Raw genomic sequence first — 17,543 nt, forward strand, 5'->3', positions numbered from 1 at the left:
AGAAGAAAAATTAGTAAAAATTTTAAATCTTTTTTAAAGATTAAATAGAATTTGATATTGGAATATGAAGAGAGAAAATATGATGATTCTAGTTTTAGGTAAAATTTTATAATTTTTAAAACAATTTAATTGATACAATTTTGTGAATGTCTTAAATAAAAATAATTTAAAAATTAAGTAAAAAATTGACAAATATAGCATATTTATTTAATTTTAAAAATATAAGTTTAGTTAATTTAAAATCAAAAATAAAATTACATACAATTTAAAAGTGTAATTGAGTTACTTTAGAGGTTGCATTTTTGTTGAAAAAGTGTCTATATTTGATTTATAATCATGCATCAAATGTGACTGTCCCAAAAAAATCACATGCAAAAAAAAAGAATACAATTAAGTTTAGAGTAATTAAGTTTTATTATTATTAATATTGAGGTTTAGGAGTTAAGAAGGGAGGGATTTCATGTCCTTTGGTTTTGGAGAGGCAAGGTAAGTGGGGCAGCAATTGTTGAAAGGTTGAGAATGAGATTTTGAGATTGTGTTGCATGATTCAAAATTTGGAATCTATTCGGGAATCTATGGGTACTGGGATGTGAAGAATGGACCAGGATTGTGTTATATATATATATATATATATATATATATATATATATATATATATATATATATATATATATATATATATATATATGTATGTTTGGTTTTTGGTATTTTTTTTTATATTCATTTGTGTGAATGAGTGATTTAAGGAAATTGAGACTTGAGAGGCCTGGAATCTGCCAACTCAGTTGATGTATGATTCATGAGATACTGACATGTGACGCGTTGTTTTTATTTCTACAAAAGTAGACAGATTTATTTATTTTTTATAATTAATTAATTTGTTTTTATCAATTTTACATTTGTCATATTTGTAGAGCTATGCGCCTAGATAAATTAATGCTTTTATAAGAATAAAATCAAATTCAGAGATATTATGTTTAGAATTATGGGAAATAAAATGATTAAATGAACAAGGACAGAGTCTCAATTCAAAAAATTGAAACAAAAACAAATATATAAAATCCCATGCATAAATTGAATACCAACATTGGTTAAATAAATAAAAAATATGTTTTAATTTATCTTTAGTGATTTTTTACTCAATCACGGTTTTTTATGTAGAAAATTCAAATTTAAAATACTTATTAATCACATTTTTTATTTAGTAAATACTCTACATAAATATCATAGTGATAAATATAAAAAAAAATTATTTTATAAATTTTTAAATAATGTATTTTATTGATGGTAAATATATTTGTTATTATAATGCACAATTTCTAAAGTGTGCACTAAAAAATTTTAATTTTTATTAGGATGCTTTTTTAATTATTTTTTTTGGAAAAAATTAAGATGCATTTTGTTGCTTCATAATCTAATACTTTTTAAATTTTTCTCTAAATAATTTGATATCATTAAACTCTCCCTAAAATTTAAGTTAAAAGTAAAAAGATAATGTTATAATTATTATTTTAATTATAATTAACAAGCCTAAAACAGTATATAAATTAAATAGAGTCAAATATAAAAATAAATTAAACAGAGATCAAATATAAAATAAATGAGAGGTCAAATGTAAAAATAAACTAAAAGTATCATTTTTATTTAACTAATAAAAAGAGTAATTCTTTTAGAACAAACATTAGTTTAAAATATAAAAATATAAATTGTTTGGTTTTTTAATTTTGGAGAATTTTTAAATTAATTTAATTATTAAAATGATGTTTCTATAATGATTTATAAATTTATTTTTTAGAGTATTAATTTATAATGATATTTATAAATTTCTTAGGCTTAAATGTAATTATGGTCCCCCTATTTTGTTTGATCCCTAATTTTGATCCCTCCATTTTAAAATTAAGACATTTGGTTCTCCTATTTAAAAAAAAAATCCATTGTTTTAGTTTTTTCATTTTGAAATAGAGACATTTAGTCCTCCTATTTTAGAAAATTTATAATTTTAGTCATATTTTTAATTTTATCTACATTTTATTTCTTTTCTTTTGGTTCAATTGAACCCTAAACCTACTATATGCATTTAAGATATCATGAAAAATGATTTAATTTATTACAAAGTAAAAAAAAAACATATATAAAATTAAATATTAAGCCAAAATTGTAGATTTTCTAAAATACAGGAACCAATATTGCGGATTTTCTAAAATATAGGGGTCAAATGTTTGTATTTTGAAGCAAGGAGACAAAATTGCATATTATTTAAAATAGAGGATCAAATGTCTCAATTTTAAAATAAAGAGATCAATATTACGAAATGAGTAAAATAGAGAAACAAAAATTATATTTAAGCCAATTTCTTATTATATCTAATCTCAATTAAAGATTTTTGAAAATTTATTAAAAATTAAGGAAAGTAAATATTTCATTTGAATAACCCTTTTTAAGGTAAAAATATTGTCTTTTGTTATTTGACATAAAAAAATTAAAAAAATGTGTTACAAAATAAGAAAAATATGCAATTAATAATGACTCAATTTTATTATATAAGGATAAATAATAATATTTTTTAAATAATAATTTTGTGTTATGTTAAAGTCGATACTTTCTATAGAAAATTGGAGGTGTTAATTTGAGTCAACTTATGAACCAACTTACACCAACTTAGTTTACATGTAAGGGTGAAAATAGGTTGGTTTGAGTTTTTTAAAAAATCTTTTTAATTAAATATGTCAAATCATAAGTCTTAAAAAATCTATTAAGTCAGAGGGACTGACCTATTTAGCAATAATATTTTTAATAAAAATATTATTATTATTACTATATAATATTTAATTATTTTAACAAAATTATAAAATTATTTTAGTAGTTTAACTATTTGAATCATTTTAATATTTGAAATCGATTAACTCTATGAGCATAGATGAGTAGTAAGAATAAATACTCTTTTCTTTTGGTGAGACTTGAAAGGCTTTAATAGTTTGACATATGTGATATTTTTAGGTAAGTTTTGATCATATTTTGTGCTTTAAAATTATCTTATTATTTTAATCAAAATCTTTAGTTTTGTTTAAGGAAAAAAAATAAATAGGAATGGAATACATTCAATTTTGAGTAACATAGGAATAACATGGAAGACATTTATATATGTGTGTGTGTCATGACAAATATTAAATCAAACTTGAGTTGTTGATATATAAAATAAGCTAATGCTTTTGTCTTAATAAATGTTTAAACTATATTATTTTTCTAAAATTATAAAAACTGCATTCCCTTTTCTTTAATGTTTCTTACATATGTACTTAGTAACATTACTTCAATTTAATGTAAATAAGCAAACTTGGGGGATAACTTTTCTGCTTGTAACATTTGTCCTAAGATTGAAATCGTTTATTAATTAAGGGATTCTAATTAAATAAAAAATATTTAAAATAATCATTAGTTATTATAAATTTATTGATACCTGTCTTCAATTCTTACGAATAAAAAAATTGAAATCTTTACTAGAATTTAGAAGATGAAATAAAGATTTTTTGGTAAATTTTTTAATTTGTAGTAATATTTAAAGCTAAATTTTGTCTTCCAAAATTCTTGAAATACTTGTTCTTATTAATTTCATCACTAAAAGATTCATTTATATTAAAAATATGTTATAATAAATTATAATATTAATACATTTCATTTCTTAAATAAAAAGAGTATAATTTTTAGAATAAAAAAATAGTATTATAATTTATACATGATAGAAAAAATAAGCTCAAATTAATACAATATTTAAACAATCCATTTCATGAGTTTAACCAATTAAAAGGAAAACGTTTTTTAAACATTAAAATAAGACCACAAAAGTTGGCTTTTTATATTTGGAGTGTATTTTTTAAATATGTATATAATAAAAAATAAGTGAGATGAAGTTTTTGGTATAAATCGTAAGTATTTTCATTGGAGACAATCCTGCTTGAATCAAATAAGATTACTATCAATGACAAAATTTTCCTCATGAGTATTAACGCAATTGCATATCAGAACTCAAACACCATGTGTTTAACAACTGATGTAAAAATAAACATGATGACATTTTTATCATTGATTTTGGCAATGCTATAAGTTTGAAGGAGGTGCTCCATTTCTCCTTAAAAATATTGAACAACAAATCAGAGTATACTAAGTATCTTATAATGTTGCTTCTCAAAATATCCAAAAAATTTGAGCTTTATTATCAAAATCTAGTTTTTCTATGCTAAATATGCATGTTGCTTCTAAAGTGAAAAACTTATTTGAAAAGTCCTATTTTAAGATGTTAGCTTAGTTTAAATCTAAAGGAGGTGCTCCATTTTTAGTTAAAAATACTTAACCATAAATCAAAGTATACTAAGTATGTTATAATGTTGCTTCTCAAAATATCCAAAACTTGAGCTTCATCATCAGAATCTGGGTTTCATGTTTAAACAAGCATGTTGCTTCTGAAGTGAAAAACTTATTTGAAAAGTCCTATTTTGAGATGTTAGCTTAGTTTAAATCTAAAGACTTATCAAAATATTAAATAATACTACAAACATGTGAATGAGAAGCATAAAAGAAAAGAGACAACATACAATTTATGTTGGTTCTCCCAATACCTTGGATTATGTCTAGTCCCTAAAACTATAGGATTTCCACTAACATAAGCACCAACAACAAGGTACTCTTTTTCCTCAAGCCTCCTCGATCTTTCATAGTATTCTCTAAGCCTTTGCAGGCTCCCCCAAATATTCTTTCAGAAATCCTCTTTAAGCTTCACTCGAGTATTCTTTTGAAAAGCCTTTTAGACTTGACCACAGTATTCTTTCAAAAAGTCTCTCTAGGCTTCACTCCAATATTCTCTAAGCCTTTGCAGACTCTTCACCCAATATTCTCTAAGCCTCTATAAGCTCTACCAAAGTATCCTTTCAAAAAGCCTTTCCAAGCTTCATACCCATAGTAACAACTACTATTGGACTCACTCAACACCTTCTATGTTCACTCAAACTCCAAAAGCAACAATCCCCTAATAGCTCTTCTGAGTTTTCCATATCGATCCTAAGGGGTTTTATTTAAGGACATACTCCTATGACACCTTCAAGAAGTCTTTTCAATAAGGCTTCTCAAGTAAAGATGTCTACAAACACTCTAAGGATTGTATGGATTTGGCTCTAAGTCCTAAAGTGCTTGAGCTAAGGAAGATTAGTATCAGAAGCAAAAGATATCTATGTACCAATCGACTTGTTGATTTGAACCTCTTTATCCTATTTTCCTACCTACTAATGAGCTTCAACAACTCATGGCCCTTTTATAGACCATGAAGATGACTGTTGCTGACTTCTGGAGAAGCTTGGAGACCAAGGATACTCGTTGTGAGTTGTCATTGTCATACAATTGGCTTATTTATGCTTCTTTAACTTGTTGAAAACTTGCATCATTCAAAATTTGAATTTTGTAGCTCATTGGTGCTTGCTATGTGTTTGTGGCTCATGACCTTCTCCAACTTAGTTGTCATAAGGTGCTACTTTGTAGGATTGTGTCTTCTACATAATGTAATTCCAATTATTTCTCTAGATGGTTGCAACTTTTATTAAGCAATCATTCTTTCTTCTAGTTGCCTTATTTTAGTTAGGACTTGATGATCTCAACAAGTTCAGTGCTTCAGAATCATTCATGTCCTCTAAAGAACATGATGTTTCAGATTTAATGCTTCAATACACTCAAGGTAATAAAACATTAGCAGCACAAGTCTATGACTTAGAGTTTGTTTTTTAAAAGTTTGTTGTCATTAAAAATTTTGCTTCAACAATATGAACATTTTTACATCGGTTAAAAGTTGAATTGATGTAAAAATTGTAGCCTTCCTCTTCCAAAACTTTCATTTCTCCAAACTTTAATGTTTTCTCCAATTTGTGCTGCTTCGTCTATAACCCTACTCTTTTCTCCTTTACCCTTTCACTTCCTCTACAATGTAAAAATTTACATTGATAAAATCTACATAAGTTCTAGAACGTACTAATGTAGAAACTCATTTTTGATACATAGAACGTTCTTTTCGTAATGGTGGTGGATGCATATACTTGGTGTTATAAAAATAATTAAATATGTTGTATATTAATATTTTTTATCCAATAATGAAACTAAAAACAAATATTTCTATAAATATGTCATATTCTCCGCCAAAAGTTAACTTGTTACAGTAAGAAATTACTTAGATGACGTTTGATAGAATAAATTTTTCAACATTGTTAGAAAAAAGATATAAAAATAAAGTTTGTTATATTTGATACAAGAAAATAAACATTTTTCATAAACATGTTTTTGAAAATTATTAATATATAAATAATTGAGAATAAAATATCCTTACTTTATAAGTGAAAATAAAACGTTTTCCTAACAATTAAGTATAAAGTTATTAAAATTTTATATAATAATTAATTAAAAAAATATTATTCTTAAAAAATTAAATTATAAATAAACATATTATATAATTTTTTTCAAAACTCTTATCATTGAAGATTTTAATTTACATATAATATGAATATAAAGATTTTTACACTGAAGTATGAACTAATTAGAAATTTATTTTAAATATAAATTTTTTAATTTATTATAAATATAACTTCTAAAATATATAAATTTGAATATACAACCAGATGGTAAGACTCGTAATTTTTTTTTTTCACATTGAAGCTCGTACTTTTTCATTCTCTCAATTAAATAATTTAAATGTTATTTCCTTTTTATTATTTGGATGTTCATCATTCATATTCTAAAAGAAAGAAAGAAATTAAAAATATAAATGTAAGAGTTTGATGGGTATTCCTATTCCAAGTGTATTTAATGAAAGATTCTTTGAGGATGTTAGTAGAATTTCTCTCAAACGACATAGTACGATATTCCTTCCTCAAATTCTCTAGGTCTATTCTGAACTCTGAAGTGCCGAACGTAGGATGCTGTTAGGTTCAGCTAGACATGCTCCACACCCACCACCATTGGTTTCATCTCTTTAACGTTCCCAAAATCCCAAACTTTCCACCACTCTTCCAAACAAGGTTTTTCACCACTTCCTCTTCCGTATTGGATCTCTGCACCAAACCACAGTACCTTCAACAGCTCCATGCGAGGTTCTTCCTCCATGGCCTCCACCAAAACTCATCTCTTTCCTCCAAACTCATGGATTGCTATGCCAAGTTTGGACTCCTGAACACATCCCAGAGACTTTTCCACTTCACTGAAAACCCAGATTCTGTTCTCTACAGTGCAATATTGAGAAACTTGCATCAGTTTGGTGAATATGAGAAGACCCTCTTGCTGTACAAACAGATGGTTGGGAAATCCATGTACCCAGATGAAGAAAGTTGCTCTTTTGCTTTGAGATCTGGCTCTTCTGTGTCTCATGAACATGGGAAAATGGTTCATGGGCAGATAGTGAAACTGGGTTTGGATGCATTTGGCTTGGTTGGAAAATCTTTGATAGAGTTGTATGACATGAATGGTTTGCTGAATGGGTATGAGTCAATCGAAGGAAAGTCTGTGATGGAATTGAGTTATTGGAATAACTTGATTTTTGAGGCATGTGAAAGTGGGAAAATGGTGGAAAGCTTTCAACTCTTTTGTAGGATGAGAAAAGAGAATGTCCAACCTAATTCTGTTACCGTGATTAACTTGTTAAGGTCCACTGCTGAATTGAACTCATTGAAGATAGGACAAGCCCTCCATGCTGTGGTTGTTTTGAGCAACTTGTGTGAGGAACTAACTGTGAATACTGCACTGTTGTCAATGTATGCAAAGTTGGGTAGTCTTGAAGATGCAAGAATGCTGTTTGAGAAAATGCCTGAGAAGGACCTTGTAGTCTGGAACATAATGATTTCAGCATATGCGGGGAATGGATGCCCCAAGGAGTCCTTAGAACTTGTATACTGTATGGTTAGATTAGGTTTTAGACCTGACTTGTTTACGGCAATCCCTGCAATTTCTTCGGTCACACAATTGAAGTATAAGGAATGGGGAAAGCAAATGCATGCTCATGTGATAAGAAATGGCTCAGATTATCAGGTATCGATTCACAATTCTCTTGTTGACATGTATTCTGTGTGCGATGACTTGAATTCAGCACAGAAGATTTTTGGCTTGATAATGGACAAGACCGTGGTTTCATGGAGTGCAATGATCAAAGGATGTGCAATGCATGACCAACCTCTTGAGGCTCTGTCTCTATTCTTGAAAATGAAGTTGAGTGGTACTAGAGTTGACTTCATTATAGTCATCAACATCTTGCCAGCCTTTGCAAAAATAGGGGCATTGCATTATGTAAGTTACTTACACGGTTACTCACTGAAAACCAGCCTTGATTCACTCAAATCCCTGAAGACATCGTTTCTTACTAGCTATGCTAAGTGTGGTTGCATAGAAATGGCCAAAAAGCTTTTTGATGAAGAGAAAAGTATCCATAGAGATATAATTGCTTGGAACTCTATGATCAGTGCGTATTCTAAACATGGAGAGTGGTTTAGATGTTTTCAGTTGTACAGCCAAATGAAACTATCAAACGTTAAACTGGACCAAGTAACATTTCTGGGGCTGCTTACAGCTTGTGTTAACTCGGGCCTTGTTAGTAAAGGCAAGGAGATTTTCAAGGAAATGGTGGAAATATATGGTTGCCAACCTAGTCAGGAACACCATGCTTGTATGGTTGATCTACTAGGGCGCGCTGGCCAAATTGATGAGGCCAATGAAATAATAAAAACTGTTCCATTGGAGTCAGATGCCAGGGTTTATGGCCCCTTGTTGAGTGCCTGTAAGATACACTCAGAGACCCGTGTAGCAGAACTTGCTGCTGAGAAGCTCATAAATATGGAACCTAAAAATGCTGGAAACTATGTACTGCTCTCTAATATATATGCTGCAGCAGGAAAGTGGGACAAAGTTGCTAAAATGAGGAGTTTTCTTAGAGATAGAGGTCTAAAGAAAACACCAGGTTATAGCTGGCTTGAGTTAAATGGACAAGTTCATGAGTTTCGTGTTGCAGATCAATCTCATCCAAGATGGGAGGATATTTATTCAATATTAAAAGTGCTGGAGTTGGAAGCGGGGGATATGGAGGATGATCTTGAACTCTTTGACCCTTCTGTTATTAAGGGGTGTGAATTGCACATGAATCAACTCAACCAACTTTAAAACCTGATACCTGATGAACTAAATTCACTGGAAACTGTAATTGTCATGTAACCTCCATTTTTACCTGGGAGTTGAAAATTATAAATTGCAAACTTTCACTTATCAGTTGTCGTAGTCCCGATCTACCTAACATAAAGTTCATAAATCATAATTATGTATTGGTTATGCCTCTTCACTTATTAGGCTTTGTTTTATGGTTTCGTTGGATATTTTTTAGGTCGTATTTATTATCATATATGAAGAGATAACATAATTTCCCTATGCTCATTTGGCCATTTATTGATTTATTGTAACCATTAACAAGTAGTTTGTTTAATTCCTTCTTTTTTTAAAAAAAAAATAGGCGCAAGACCAGCAGGTATATTGCCACAAAATCTCTAAAATATCTATTGCTTCACTCAAACTTTATATCTGTAATTTATTCTTAATTTGGGCAGTACGTGATCGAATTAAGAATGCACTCCCAAATTAAGAATGCACTGCAGTACGTGAAAAAATTAAGAATGCACTGCACATATATGGACTAAATTTTTAAATTTTATATTAAAAATCCATAAAACAAATTTTAAAATTAAGTAATGATATTTGGATATTTTATTCACACTTCTTTTTTCTTTCTACCTCTCTTTTTATCACATCATATCATTTATTATACTCATTGTTTTTCTCTCTCACTAATGTTGAACAACATTTCGATGTCCAAGTATATTTTCCCTTTCAATTTTTTAGAAAGAGACATGGTTGCACACAAAACTTCTCGCTTACCCCTTTATTTCCCCAATTTCGTCTGATTCTCTTTCTCAACTTCCTTTGCTTTCCCGTGGCTTGCCCCAACGCCTTCTTCTTCATTTCCTCTATTTTCCTCTTCTTCTTTGGTGTAAGATTTGAACCCTTCTTATTTATTTCCCCTGTTTTCCTCTCTGTCTTTCGTGTAAGGTTTGGCTCCCAATTTCGTTTGTTTCTCTTTCTCAACTTCCACTGCTTTCCAGTGGCTTGCTTTGATTCTATTTCACACTCTTTGTGATTTTGCGGTATAGGTTTCGTTTGGCTCCAATCCTAAGTTTTTAACCTTCCTCTTATTCCTCTGTATTTCATTCCCCTGCTTCATATTTACTGATATAATAAAAAGACAACACTATTAATATTATATTATAATATAGAGACTCATTATCATATGAAAATGTCATACTTAACAAGTTTTGAGATGTTGATGAATATATGCACACACTCACACACGCGTGTCCTATATTTTGAACATTACCAGAGTCTACACATTTGTGCTTCGTATATAATACGAGATAGATGGAGTAAGATGCATGAAAAATGTTTGATGGACATCCATATAGATGCCTATCACCTCTAGAGAGATGAAGAAATAAACGAAAGAAGTGATAAATTTGCGATAAGAAAAGAGATAAAGAAAAAGAGGATTAAATAGGCGTTTATTATTTTATTATAAATGGGTTTCCATCTATCATTACCAAAGATAAATATTGATAAAATAGTAACTCTTGAACAATAGGAAAATGAAAATGTTTTAAAAAAATGAAGTTCAGTGCACTTTCATGAGAAATTGTAAATAAAGAAGACATCATAAAAGAAGTTTGTTCTCTATTTAAAAAGCATGTTCAAAGATGAAGTAATTACAGGTTACATTTATGATATGATCCAGCAAGGCACGTCAATCTAGAATTTGTATTACACTCAACTAGTGGCTTCTCCCTAGCAGCCATTCGAACATCCCAGAAACGTATAATGCCATCAGATGACCCAAATGCCATTAGGTAAGGCTCATCACCATCACTATCTGTGGTCACAATGATACCTTTCACACGAGTACTATGCCCTTCTTCCAAGCAATATGTTAGGAAGATGTTCTGCCATGGAAACCTGCCATAGGGGTAGTTATCATTCAGTTGTAGCAGTTATCATTCAGTTGTAGACATACAATTGTGTATAAAAGTTCTATGAATCAATGAATAAGGCAGAGAAGAATATTCGATACTTAGCTTTCATAGGAGGCCTTGGTCCTCGAAACCAAGTAGTGTAGTTTTCTCCGACAGGTCGGACCAATTGTTAGGAGCAGAGGGGAGGGAGAAAACTACACTACTTGGTTTCGAGGACCAAGGCCTCCTATGAAAGCTAAGTATCGAATATTCTTCTCTGCCTTATTCATTGATTCATAGAGCTTTTATACACAATTACATGTCTACAACTGAATGATAACTGCTACAACTGAATGATAACTGCTTCTAGAATAATAACTACCCCTATGGCAGGTTTCCATGGCAGAACATTTTCTTCCTAACACAATATGCAACTTTTCCACTCTTTATGTTCCATGCTGTGATGTTCCGGTCCTCACCATCAGTGTAGAGAAGTGCATTCTGCAACATAGAATCAATTGTAAATGTCAAAAAACAAAAATACAAAAATCTGTGTTCATTGCTTGATAACTACACAAATTACAGTCCCCTGTTTAGTTGCTGAATTAGAAACGTTCCCACTCTTAGTCCTAACTTCCATAAACAAACATATTTCAGTAAATAGTTTAACTATGAATAAGAATTGCATACAATGATCATCTATGCCAATTGCCAAAGATAGTTCACTCTACCAGTGAAACTAGCTATCTAGGAAAAGTTGTATACCGGTGGAAACACCATGTCCCATTGACCAGCATAACATATACTTCCCTAATCCCAATAAATTTTCAAAATAGAAGATCAGAAATTACAGTGACCTTCACATTACAAGCATAAAATTGTGCTCCAAGAGACAGCTAGTGTCTATATTATACATATGCAGGTCATGATTAACTCATCACTAAAACATGTGACAAAAGCGTTTGATTACAGTTCACGATATATTCCGGATCCGGCCTCTGCTACATAACATATAACACATGTAGACCTCTAAATTTACCTAAAAAACTGGTAACAGAACTCTGATCGTAATAAATCACATAACAACACCAGTCAGCAATTTCAGCAACAATGCTTCCCTTTCTCCTCTTTTATTCATCAAAATATTAAACCTGATACATCATTAACAAGACAAATAATAAGAAGCACGCAATTGAGAAACAGAGAATAATAAAGAAAGAAAGCATGATGTTCCATAAGTCCACAACCCTAATTGATAATGCGTTCCTAGCTAGAAAGCAAAAACGAAAAACAAACCCTAGAAGATGCGGCACAGAGAACACGCTTCGAGCACTCAAATTCTAACAAAAACCGCTCAGTCTTGGTGACGTAGACGGAGACCTTCTCCAGTGCCGCGACGAAAAACCTGTCGCCGGCAGCATTGAACTTCACCAAACTCAAACTCTCTTCCTTGCCGAGCGGGCGGCAGAAGCTCCGGCAGTCCACGACGAGGCCATGCATGAGATCAACAACGGCGAAACACTTGTCTTGTGAGATGGTGAGGGCTACCTCGCCGGAGGGGTGGATGGCGAGGTCGTTGATGGCGTGTTTGCGGTGGACGGAAACGAATAGGTTCGGATGGAAATTAAACCTAAATCGAATTGATTTTTTTTTTAAACTAGTTAAAGAAAAAAAAGTGTACTATTTTATAAAAATAATTTGGTGGATTATTTCTATAAAAACTGTTGAATTATTTCGGTTAATCGAATTGATTTTTTCTTGGATATTTTTTATTTGAATTTTTATTTTCAAAAATATCAGTTTAAATCTGATTAAAAATCAATTTAGTTTAAAACCAATTTTTTAAAATTAGTTTGAGTTTAAACCAGTTTTTAAATAACATTGACTATTTAAATATAAAACTAAATTTTAAATATGGTTTTTTATGGTGAAATTCATTTTTTTATACTCTTTTCAAAATACAAACAATTCAAACTTAAAATTCTAAATTTTAAATGTTTCAACTTCAATATTTTGTTTTTCAGTTTTTTGTTTTAAATAAATTTGATTGGTATCCAATAAATGATAAAATGATTTCAAATTTTAAAAATAGTGAGCATGATTTCAAATTGATGATTTCAAATAATTACTTTAAAAACAGTGAATCTGATTGGTATAAGATAATAAACAAATTTAAAAAGATTCTATTATTGTATCACAATCTTTTTGGTACGTACTATATAATATGATATATTTATACATAAAAAAGATTTATATATAAGTTTATCCAGTTAATTTTTTCCATTAACTATTATCTTTTGCATATAACTCTTTTATAAAGAAAATTAAATATAAAATTCTTTGATTTTGCATAACTCAATTCCTTGATTTCCTCCTAAATCCTAATCAAATATTATTTGACTTAATGGGAGTAAGTTACTTGGCAATACATGCTGAGTTTATGAAAAAAAATTTAAATTCGATCCTCGAAAATACATTTTTAATGGAAGAATGAGAAATTTTAAGTGTAATTAGATGGACGATTAGTCTTATAACTAGTCCAAAGAATTGAAATTTATTAAAATACCTTGGGTATCATTATCCATTGAGGAGTTTAAGGCCCTAATTATGGTAGTACTAAAAAAAATATTATTCATCCCTTTCAAAATTTATTCATTGCTAATAACGTTTTGTATTTATCCTTATAAAAAAAGTAAACAAATTATGGTTCAAAATGCATTTTTTAATTTCAAAACTGATTTTAAATTTAGATAATTATTTGTAAATTTTATATTAAAAATGTTTTTCATCTTTCACTGCGGTTTAGTGAATTTTTATCATGTTGAAATATATTTATCTGAGTGTTTGTCAAGGTGGAAGCTACATATTTGACACATAAATTAATAAATTACACATTTGGTTGATGGATCTATTGTTAGCCATTGATTGCTTCCTCTTTAGTACACTTCATTTTCATAGAATTCTTTAATTGCTCAACTTGTCAAGGTGGAAGCTATAAATTTGAGCCAGATAGGTACAGATTCAAGAGACATCATTTTAGTTTGTGTGTACATGAAGCATAATAAATATAAGAAGAAAAATCCCATTCTTAATCGGAATCCCTCCTACTTTTTGTAGTTTAAGGTAAAGGTTTTGTAGAAAAGAAAAGGAAGGATTTTTTTAATTGCATAAAAAAATAATATTTTTATTTGGTATGGATGAAAGATCTTTCAATATTATACTGTTTACCTTTGGATGATGAGTCAATTTGGAAGGCCAAATTTTATTTATGTCTCTCTTAATAGATACTAATTAACTACATATATGCCTATTTCGTATTTATTAATTAAGATAGAAATATATAGATACAACATAACATAAAAATGCGATCTTACAATTTAATGAGATTTTGGAAACTAAATAAAGACATAAAATAACCACTAAATATTCAGTACTGTTCAATAGAAATTCACGAGTCTAAAACTTATAATATATCCATCAAACACTAATTCATAGGCTCATGCATGTTCGTATTAAGGGTTAGGGATTAAGGGTGGACGGTGAAGGCCTTGGTGGACTTTTCCTATGTACCTGCTACCAAATTCATTGTTCTATAACACTTGCTCATGGAAAAATGTCGACGTGTCTCTCTCACACCCTAGATAAAACCTTGCACTTTCTAAACCAGTGACTTGGGTTTTAAGTTTTAACTAGGACGTTGCATGCAACCTTGGACTTTTCACTGTTGACCTAGGACTAGATAAATAAAGATACAAAAGATACGCTTTTGTCTCTTTACCTCAATGTTATGAGAACAAGATTCAAAGCACTTAATTATAATTCTAGTTGAATCTATGAACTGATGATGTAGGTAAAATAAAAAAAATAAAGTATATATTATATATATATATATATATATATATATATATATATATATATATATATATATATATATATAATATTTTGTACATAGTTATTGAACTAATATGGTAGCCTAACGATAAGCTATTGTATAATAGCCTTCCAAGACACTCTTCAATTCACAACAGCTTTATGCCTTGGGCTATGCGTGCAACATTTGTCCTCATCCAAAAAATTATTCACTTGACAGTGAGTTTAATCGATTAAACCCTGTTGGAAACCATATGGCCTGTTTTTGGTCCGATCGATTTGAATGATCGCGCGAGTTGAGTCTTATAAAACTGCTATGCCTTCTTCAAATAAGCTATTGTCTATATTATATATTTTATTTTATCAAGTATCTATTATCTATCCTTCTATTACTTTTATCTATTATTAAAGGTTGTTTCAAATAAGCAAATGTAACATGACAACACCATATTTAATTTTTTTCTCTCACTAAAGTATCATCAAAATTTTGTTTTAATGCATAAAAGTAAAAGTTATAGTAATTATATAAATTATTAGTAGTATATTTGTGATTTAAACATTGAAAGAAATTAATAATATAAATAAACTTTTGCCACATAAGCAAATGCTATGTAGCAACACCATGCTAATTCTTTATTTCATTAAAATGTCATAAAAAATTTATTTTATTTTAATTCATAAAAATAAATAATTGTAAACTAATAATACAAGTATAATATATATATATATATATATATATATATATATATATATATATATATATTCAAATTAATTGAGTGATAGTACTAATATATATTATAATACATAATATTGGTTCGGGGACAACTATTTCAACATAAACCTCAACTAAATGCATGAGGATCATCCTAAGTCGAAAATCTTGTGTTGAACACAATAACAAGTATATATTTAATATTAATATATATTTTGACTCTAAATTATAACATATTCAAATTAAGGTAATTAGCAATATTCGTGTTTTGAACTTTCAATAATTTATTTTTTAAAATATTCAATTATTATTATATATAAATAGTTTGCTAGCATTGGACTATGTTCATATATATATATATATATATATATATATATATATATATATATATATATATATATATATATATATATATATATATATATATATATATAGTTGCTGGTGAAAGATATTTATGAGGAATGAGTTTGGTGTTGGAACAAACTTGCTAAATATCCCATATAATATTCGTATGCAGATAGAGAGTATATTTCTGAGAATGGAGGTTGATAGGTGGTCTAGGGAGGTAGTCCTTCGTGTATTTGTAACACCGCATTTGCTTACCAGTGACTTATTCCTAACCCTACAACTTTGTTTGCCCACAATGAAATATAGCCTTGTCTCCAGAAATCCAAAATTCTAGAAAATACTATAACCTCATTTGGTGGTTGGCTCATAGAAGTATTCCAACCAATAGTCTTCACTTAAGTCGTCATTTTTCTTTGGATTTTTTCATATAGTAGTGGCATCGCTTAAGAGGTTGATGCATGCTGTAATTCAGTTAGTTAGTTAGTAGTTAGGAGTTAGTTAGTTTGACAGCTATGAAAGTTGTTGTAGTTACATATGCAGTGTGTATAAAAATAATAGTGATCATGAATGAGATAAATGAGAGTGCAGAAGTTTTAATTCAAAATTCTAAGTTTCCTCTATTTTCTCAATCAATTCTTTCATCTTCTCTTATTCTCTAATATTCTTTAACATAGAGTGAGTGAGTGCATAGTGTGAGTGTGTGTGAAGAGTTCCAACAACTGGTATCCAGAGCAAAGGTTCAAGATCCTTGGATACTGAAATTGAGATGGCTTCCTCGAATGGAAATTTTCCAGCATCTATGCCTGTTCTCAAAGGCAAGAACTATGATGATTGGTGTGCTCAGATGAAGGTAATCTTTCGATTTCAAGATGTGACAGAAGTGGTGCAAGAAGGGATTCAAGAACCTGACAGGAACCCAACTGATGCACAGAAGGTGGCTCACCGTGATTTGATGATAAGAAATGCAAAGGCATTGTTCATTATTCATCAGTGTGTAGATGCAAATAATTTTCAGAAAATTAGATCTACTGATACCGCAAAGAAGACATGGGATACTCTAGAGAAATCCTATGCAGGGGATAGCAAACTCAAGAAGGTGAAGTTGCAGACCTTGAGAAGGCAGTATGAACTTCTACAGATGAGTGATCAAGAAAGCATTGGTGAGTTATTTTCTCAAATCTTGGCAATTACAAATCAAATGAATGCTTATGGTGACAAGCAATCAGACTTGGGGATCATTGGCAAGGTATTAAGAACCTTGACACCAAGATTCGATCATATAGTGGTGGCAGTTAAGCAAGGCCAGAATCTTGAATACTTGAAGCTCAAGAGATGAGGCTCAATGAAAGAAATTCATAAAGATCAGCTGAGCAAGCTATGCAAGCCCAAACAACCAAAGGGAACAACTATGATGGTGGCAAGAATAAGAAGGGAAAGGGAAAGTGGAAGAACAATAAGTGGAAGGGGTCAGGTGAGGGCTCCAACAGTTTTGGAAATCATAACCAGAATGAAGAAATTGACAAGAAAATTGGAGGGAATCACAAAGTGGGCAA

At 29.8% G+C, this 17,543-nt stretch overlaps 3 protein-coding genes across 3 annotated transcripts; 2 read left to right on the forward strand and 1 right to left on the reverse strand.

The window, feature by feature from the left end:
* The first annotated feature begins 6,845 nt into the window (after positions 1-6,845).
* LOC114387143 (pentatricopeptide repeat-containing protein At1g11290, chloroplastic-like) lies at positions 6,846-9,435 on the forward strand. The gene has a single exon (XM_028347275.1). It carries the CDS (start codon positions 6,970-6,972, stop codon positions 9,172-9,174), a length of 2,205 nt encoding a protein of 734 aa, XP_028203076.1. The 5' UTR covers positions 6,846-6,969; the 3' UTR covers positions 9,175-9,435.
* Positions 9,436-10,765: 1,330 nt separating this feature from the next.
* Positions 10,766-12,684, reverse strand: LOC114387024. The gene is made up of 3 exons (XM_028347127.1): positions 12,357-12,684; positions 11,443-11,561; positions 10,766-11,064 (listed from the first exon to the last, which is right to left on the reverse strand). Exons 1-2 carry the CDS (start codon positions 12,558-12,560, stop codon positions 11,445-11,447), a joined length of 321 nt encoding a protein of 106 aa, XP_028202928.1. The 5' UTR covers positions 12,561-12,684; the 3' UTR covers positions 10,766-11,064; positions 11,443-11,444.
* Positions 12,685-16,756: 4,072 nt separating this feature from the next.
* On the forward strand, positions 16,757-17,326 carry LOC114385966. Its single transcript, XM_028345989.1, has one exon. The coding sequence runs from the start codon at positions 16,757-16,759 to the stop codon at positions 17,324-17,326; it is 570 nt and encodes a 189-aa protein (XP_028201790.1).
* Positions 17,327-17,543: the final 217 nt, after the last annotated feature.

This window comes from Glycine soja, chromosome 15, assembly GCF_004193775.1.
Source record: "Glycine soja cultivar W05 chromosome 15, ASM419377v2, whole genome shotgun sequence".
Lineage (NCBI taxonomy): Eukaryota > Viridiplantae > Streptophyta > Magnoliopsida > Fabales > Fabaceae > Glycine > Glycine soja.